At 38.5% G+C, this 7755-nt stretch overlaps 1 protein-coding gene across 1 annotated transcript in view; it reads left to right on the plus strand.

The window, feature by feature from the left end:
- Positions 1 to 3419, plus strand: part of LOC106817301 (nucleolar pre-ribosomal-associated protein 1-like) — an 11060-nt gene extending 7641 nt beyond the window's left edge. Inside the window, exons 8-10 of the mRNA XM_014821964.1 lie at positions 711 to 914; positions 1929 to 2064; positions 3281 to 3419. Of these exons, the coding sequence (XP_014677450.1) occupies positions 711 to 771 (61 nt within the window). The 3' untranslated portion in view covers positions 772 to 914; positions 1929 to 2064; positions 3281 to 3419. The remainder of the gene's footprint in view (positions 1 to 710; positions 915 to 1928; positions 2065 to 3280) is intronic.
- The last annotated feature ends 4336 nt before the right edge of the window (positions 3420 to 7755 follow it).

The raw sequence follows: 7755 nt of genomic DNA on the forward strand, positions 1-7755 counted from the left end.
CAAGGTACCTTAACAGCATAAATAATTATATAACTGTTAATATATACAGCATATATATTAACAGCAGAACAGCCTTCCTTGTTAAGTAAATGTTATAAAAGTATGTTAAACGTATAAGCAATCTGACAATTCTTGGTCTCCCAGTGAATTCTGAACATGATGTGCTCACAAAGCATTTTTAGAGCTAAACTCACCATTCCTAGGTGTTCTTAACTAAGCCATTAGCGTCTGGTGTATACTGATCGCATGTGCCATACAATGCATGATGAGTTCTCATTGGTTCAAACGTAGATATGATGGTATTGTTGTAAGGCCAGCACCACGTGTGAGAGTGGTGCCACATAGAGTATATTGCGTAGGGGACAGGTAGGTGGGCGTGTCCACAGAAAAATATGTGTTCACAGCTTAATCAGGACATTTTCGTGATTCTTGACCTATCCCGATAAAGTAGAGATCACTGCATCATAATTATTAACATTGTTATTAAATTGTTCATTATAATATTTATTTTCTATATTATTATTTTTTCGATTCAAGGCTATTTTTATTATTTAATTTATTTTATTGCATTTTCATGTTATTTGTTATTATTTATTTTATTATTTATTTTATTACTATTTATCATATTTATTTTAGTGTCATTAATTGTTTGCTAGGTTCGTCATGCTCCGTCAATCGTTATTCTGTAGTTCTATTTTTATTCGTACTAGGAACAACAAGAGACCATATGAATCGGCAGTTTCAATAACGGCAACGTCGGGCATCCCCTGAAACAAGTGCGCATCCGCTCGCTCGTCACCGCCGTGCTGCGGGCGTGTCCGGACCAGCTTCGTCAGTACCTGACGAGTGTTCAGCATCTGTTTGCGCCGAGGCCGTCCGTCGGTTGGATGACCAGCGTCCGGTGGCTGAGGGAGGTCAGTGTTATAATGTACTAGTAAACATATATATATAATGTATTATACTTACTACACTATACTTTAGTGCATCAACGTGATAAATCGTTGGGAAATTCGCTATTGGCATAACGTCGGCAGGCAGCTATTGAAGCGATAGTTGAGGCGGGCACTGATTGCTTGCGCGACGCATTGTTATTATAACGGCATTCTTGTGTTTACGTCACGAATCTCCTGCCAGTCTGGGCGGCCACGGCAAGAGTTTCGAAAATTAATGGCAGTTGTAGTTTGTGTCGAGCTGTTTGTACACATCGAATGCACCGGCAAATTAGGAGTAAGTAAAGAAGGTATATACCCATGAAAAGTAGATTGCAAGTCGTGTGATGCAGCTAAAAACATTATGCCTGGTTGTTGGGGGCACTATGCTGTCATAGTGTTGCTTTGGGAAAAGAAAGTGGCCTCTCGCTACCGCTCGAGCACCATATACCTTCCCTCCCAGCAACCCACTATGAGAGCAATAAGTGCCACCCCAACAACAGGCATTAATATTATAAATAATATAATGTACTATACTATACTATACTACACTATAATATAATGTACTATACTATACTATACTACACTATAATATAATGTACTATAGCTATAACTAACTAACTATAACTCAGCACATATAATATCATCGTACTGTCATAAGTTGAATATTATGTAATATAACTATAATGATAGTACAATATGAATATAATATTAGGATATTATAATGTGAATATAATATAATGTCAGGTAATATAACAGGTTATAATGTAATATATATATAAATAAGTATACTTCATCATATTAAAGTGTAATATAATTGTCACATAAAATAATAGCAAATAACACAATATAAGTAATAATGAGGCTGTCATAATAATAATTAATATATTTAGAAAAAAACCTTGCGTCGCATGGCCATTTTGTCGCAGTAGCCTGAAGCTTGTCTGTGTCTTTTATGGCAATCGTTACCGAATTTATGCGATGATACTTCCGTCACAGATCTACTGAAGACGCTGCCCATCACATCTCTAGTCAGCTGCAGAGAATGTCAACAAGAAAGGTTGCCATGGCGATGGTGTTGTCTGTTCCGCCAGGTGATGACGGGTGCCAACGTTACATCAAAGACGCTGAAAGGGTGAGTGAGCTGGGTAGTACTAACAAGTAGTATCTAATAACATATATAGTACACCGTATATTTAGTAATGATATATGGTAAGTCGTATATATAGTGAAATAGTATAGTAACAATCAGCTTTGATTAATAACGGAGGTTTTAATAATATGATGGTATATATTATACACATAGTGCAGCTCATAGGGTCTCATGTACCCCAGGGTGGCTGGGCCGGAACGAACATTACCGCGCTGGTACACTATATCGATAATGGTTAGGGTTAGGGAGTAGGCGTAGGCCGACTCCCTAAGACTCGGTAGGTTTTGAGTAGGGCGAGGTACGGTCCCGCATATTAGATAGTAGCCAGGGTACGTTCCGGCAGGCAACCTGGGGCATAGACCAGGTTCCGTAAGCGGGTCTTCCAAAGTCTTATAAGTACTTATTTTTGCCAAAAATCAAAAATAAGGGCCGCTTATTAGTATTATTTTTGGTGAAATCTCTAGAAAAGTACTTAAATAGTCCTTATTTTTTGCCAAAAAGGAATCATTTTGTTTCTAAACTGTTCTCTCTGACTTAGAGTAAGAATTGTTGTATGTATAATACGGAATAATTTAATCTGCTGTGCAATTGTGTATATATAATATTATTAGTAGTACGCTTTAATAGTCGGTGATCTATCAGAAATCGGCGTAAAAAAAGTCTTATTTTGGCCTTCAGACGAAGGGTCGTATTAAGTCGCTATATTTCACATGTGTCTTAACTACTATGAAACCGCTGTAGACCCTCTCAGCCATAGTGCATGTATAGTATATATGGGTGACGTTTATTATATGTATAATAATGGTGGCATAGAAATAGAGGTTTTTTTCTAATAAATGTCTATTTGATTTCTTGTTTACAACAACAGCATAAACAACAATGACAGGGAAACAAATAATAATTAAGAAGCACAAACAAACAAAAAACCTCTATAAGCCATCGCAATAACAAAAAAACATGAACAATTAAACAATAACAAAATCCGTGTGACTTTCAGAGCAAGCACAACAACAATTCGAGCAACAATCAAACACACAACAACAAAACAGAAAAAAAGTACAAACATGCAGGTACAACAACAACAACAACAACAACAACAACAATTAACAACAACAACAACACAACAAAGAAATCAATAATCAAACGAGAACAAAACGACGTAAACGATAGCCTACGTTTACGTCGTGTGTGTTTTCAGAAGGAGCATGCGGTCATACAGCACGAATCGCTGCGTCTGCTGCGACTCATCCTACGCCGCGCCAACGCCATCACTGTCGCCATGGCAACGGGCAGTGACGCAGAGCGGTTCACGCAACAGTACCACGATGCGCTTGCCAAGGTGCGTTAGCTTTTGTTTACATTTTTTTTTTTGACGCGCTGAATTTTCACTGTTCTGAATATTTTTATTGTTTGAAATTGGTGGTGCTACTCATATGTGCCGAATCATCAATTTGTAATTAATTATTCTTGTTGGCTATAAAAAAATAAAAAAAAAAAAATAAAAAAAAAAAAAAAAAAAAAAAAAAAAAAAAAAAAAAAAAAAAAAAAAAAATAATTGTTTTTTATTCGCATGCCAATTAACATTAGTTGTTAGCTTTAGTCGCAATGTGTGTAACGTGTGGTGTAATGCTTTGCGATGCAATACACGAGGGAGTCCACAGTCTGAAGTTCAAAATTAAAGATATTAACATTAATGCACGTGGGCTTATGTTGGAAGATTCATGGCGGTTTGCACATATGCCAAATTTCTTTGGCAACTTTTTACTGAAAAAATTATGGTATGTCCGACTGATGGCCGTGCCTCTGAAACAAACTAGTTAGTATAGCAGATATTTCAGGGGGTCGCACGGACTCCTGCCATAATGTCAAATCAAGCCGAGTACCTACAGTAAATCACAGGAGTATTTTGACTCCGATTTTACACCCTGTTATACATAAATAGCATCGTACATACTATAAATCAGCATATATAAATACATGTACATGTGAACAACCATTATAAACGTATAAATACATGTAGCATGTGAAGCACAGCATTATACATATAAATACAATGTAGCATGTGAAGGCACACATTATAAGCGTATAAATATCATGTACATGCTGAACCACACCGGCTGCATTATAACATATAAAATACAATGTACTGTGAAACACATTATACATATAAATACATGTAAGCATGTGAACACACATTATACATATAAATACATGTACATTAGAACAGCACAAATTATACATATAAATACATGTACAATGTGAACACACATTATACCATATTTAAATAACGATGTAGCATGATGTGAGTACTAATTACAAATAAAATTTTAAATACATGTACATTGTTTACTCTTTAATTTGGTTTTGCGGCCATTCGTAGCAGTAGCTGGGTCCCCCACCTGGCGCCAACCTCTGCCTCTGATTCTACAAGCTTGGGATCGCACAGTAAACAAGTCGTCATTGGACACATCTGCTTCCATGGACACGTCTGTTACCACCGACACGTCGGTTGCCGTGGATACGTCCGTTGCCATGGACACGTCTCTTTCGATGGACACTACCATGGAAACGGATATAGACCTGAGCAAGGCCTTGGATTCATCTTCGTGTCGTGAGTCATCATCCTTAATCGACTTCGAAGTAAAATTCAAAGATATCCAGAACAGTTGTGAAAAATCGAAAGATGATTTCACCTATACCATTGCAATAGATGTGTGCATGCGTGCGTGTATAATGCTATGTGTGTATATATATATATATAGAGAGAGAGAGAAGATTATAACATAGAAAAATAGAATAAGGTATCAATTTTAATAAATAGATCAAACTGTAATAGATAAAAATTGACACTTTTTTTTCTATGTTATGATTTGCTATATCTACGTGGGTGTCCATGTGTTTTTTCTTCTATGTGCGTGCGTTCGTGTACGTGCTTGTGCGTGTGCGGTGCATGTGTGTATCAGGAGCGTGATAATGACAAATCCCTGCCGTGCCTCGCTTCAGTAGCTGTGTGCGCTGAATTTGGAGGCTTAGGCATCGCGCAGAATACGGTAAATACTAAGCGTGAAAAACGCAATCTGTCCGTGGGCAAAAGTACGAATTATGTCAAAACGAAGAAGCTACGTTTGTCCTCCATGTGTGTGTGTGTAGCGGCTGCACTGACCAGTGGACGGAGGCGAATGCTGACCATCCTACAGGTCATCTCGCTGCACCAGGATCTCTTCCCTCACGCCACGTTCCACGAACGCGCCGTTGACGTCGGTAGACTGCTGACCGGCGTCCAGTCGTCCGCGGCCGACGCCGACGATGACGACGATGACCCGGGAGCGGACGCGGTGAGGACGGGCGTATTTATAATGATAGTTATAATGATAGTTATATTATTATTATATGTTTAATATATAAATTATATCAGGAGTGGATAATATAGATCTCTATTTATCTACTCCTGATTATATTATATTGTTATAACTATCGGGGGGGGGCGTAGCTTCCGTTGTTTTATGTTGATAGTAATAATTTATGATTATTTATTAGTAATATAATAATTCTAGTTATATATAAATGCGATTATATATTAGTCGTATTTAATTTTCGTATTTATTATAATGATAGCTATGTGAAACATATTGTTATATGTTATTAATGCATAAATTATTTAATTATATGAAATTTGATTTATTAATTAGAATAGAATTGTTATTTATAATAGCAATGAAATTGTAGTAATAATATTAATTATAGTACTGATAATGAGGATCATAGGATTATTGAGTTTCAGAACTGTATATTTTATTGGTGTGATACAGTTACGATTTATTTAAGTATCGAATTCAAGCCTTCACGTCTCATGTAGATGCTATAGTTACGTTAGTAGTTTAGTTGCTCTGCTTTGACATAGCTTTGACACTGCACTGCTTTTGTCATCGTTTTAATTAACAATGTTTTGCAGCGGGAGGGCTGAGGAAAGACGAGGATGAGGATGCTTCATGGGTTGCCATGCAACTGGTCATCCTGAAGCTGATAGCTAGCGCTCCGGCGTGGAGCTCTCCTGGTTTCGCACGGTGAGTCATCGCGAGGTCAAGGTCGCAGGGTCAAGGTCGCAGAGTAGCGAGGTGCAGACTGGGATACGTCCATGAGGTTTGAGGGTGTGAGATCTAGTAGTTGGGTGAACATAGTCACGGGACAATATAAACATTACATTGTACATGTGATTATGTACGTATTGATATTATAGTGTTATCTGTATTATTATGCTGTCATATTATGTTACTATATCGCAGTGATGCAACCACATAACGATTTATGTCGTATTTTACTGACGAATTTCTTATTTCTTTTGGGCAGCACTCGGCTGATCAGTTGTATTTCAAACTACGAATTTCACTGTGATCGGGGGAAAAAAATTAGTCATTTTTTTTCGATTTATTGTAAATTTTTTCACCCAGGATGGCAGGAATTGGCATACTCAGAATCAAAAATTTTTCCAGGGGGGCATGCCGGACGGCTCCCTAGGAAACTCGGTTCAGCTAGCGTGACCGCTCCGAACTAACTAATTTGATGGCCAGAAACTAACAGATTGCTTTAAAATATGTGTTGGCATGCTGCTGATATCGTTTAAACCTTTGTTGTATATTGCGTTTATATATATAAATATTTTATGTTGCATTGTTATGCTGTTATATTATTATATGCTATTTTGATTAAATTTGTTATTGTGTTATTGATTATTCACATATATAATTATGGTATATATAACCATTGAAACATAATTTGCATTTTTTTGTTATTCCTCTAATCTCAATGAGTGAGTTGTAATTTGTGGTTACTTCCCCCATCAGTAGTGTATTCTGAAAATGATGATTTTACAGAATAAAGGCGATAGAAGTGCGTTTCACCACCTACTGGACATGTACGCAGGTGCTGCAGAGAGTGGCCAGCAGAGGGCAGCACTAGAGCTTCTGTGCAAGGTTAGGGTCTTATTCATGATAATAGTGGGGTAAAGAATTGTGTTGTGCAGTGAGAGAGAGGGAGAGCGAGAGCTAGAGAGATATAGTGGAGAGAGAGAGAGAGATGTGTGTGTTGTGTGTGTGTGCGTGCGTGGTGTGTGTGCATGTGTGAAGTAAGAGGGAGAGGTGAGAGGAAGAGAGAGCGAGAGAGAGAGAGAGAGAGAGGCAATGGGAGAAAGAGGAGAGAGAGAGAGAGAGAGAAAGTGAGCGAGAGAGTGAGAGAGAGAGAGTGAGAGAGATAGTGAGAGACCGAGAGAGTGAGAGTAGATAGAGAGAGAGAGAGAGAGAGAGAAGAGAGATGAGTAGAGAGAGAGAAGAGAGAGAGAGAGAGAAAGAGAAAGAACAGAAGAGCGCAGTGAGAGAGTGAGACCGAGAGAAAGCAGAGAGAGCGGAGAAAATAGAGAGTGCAAGAGAGATAAGAGAGAGAGAGAGAGAAAAGAGAGAGAGAGAGTGAGAGAGAAAATAGAGAGCAAGGGAGGTAGAGAGAGCGAGAGAGCCAAGCAGAGACAGACACAGAGCTAGCAATGGGAGCAGCTTACACATCGCTGTCGTTATATTTCGCCGCGCAGCTGCCTCTGCGACGGCCCGCGCTTACAGCGGCACACCCCTGAGCGAGGTCGTCGTCTGGCTACGCCGTCACTCGCCCTGGTGCCGGGCAGACGAT

The sequence above is a fragment of the Priapulus caudatus genome, unplaced genomic scaffold (genome assembly GCF_000485595.1).
Source record: "Priapulus caudatus unplaced genomic scaffold, Priapulus_caudatus-5.0.1 Scaffold1671, whole genome shotgun sequence".
NCBI classification, from domain to species: domain Eukaryota; kingdom Metazoa; phylum Priapulida; class Priapulimorpha; order Priapulimorphida; family Priapulidae; genus Priapulus; species Priapulus caudatus.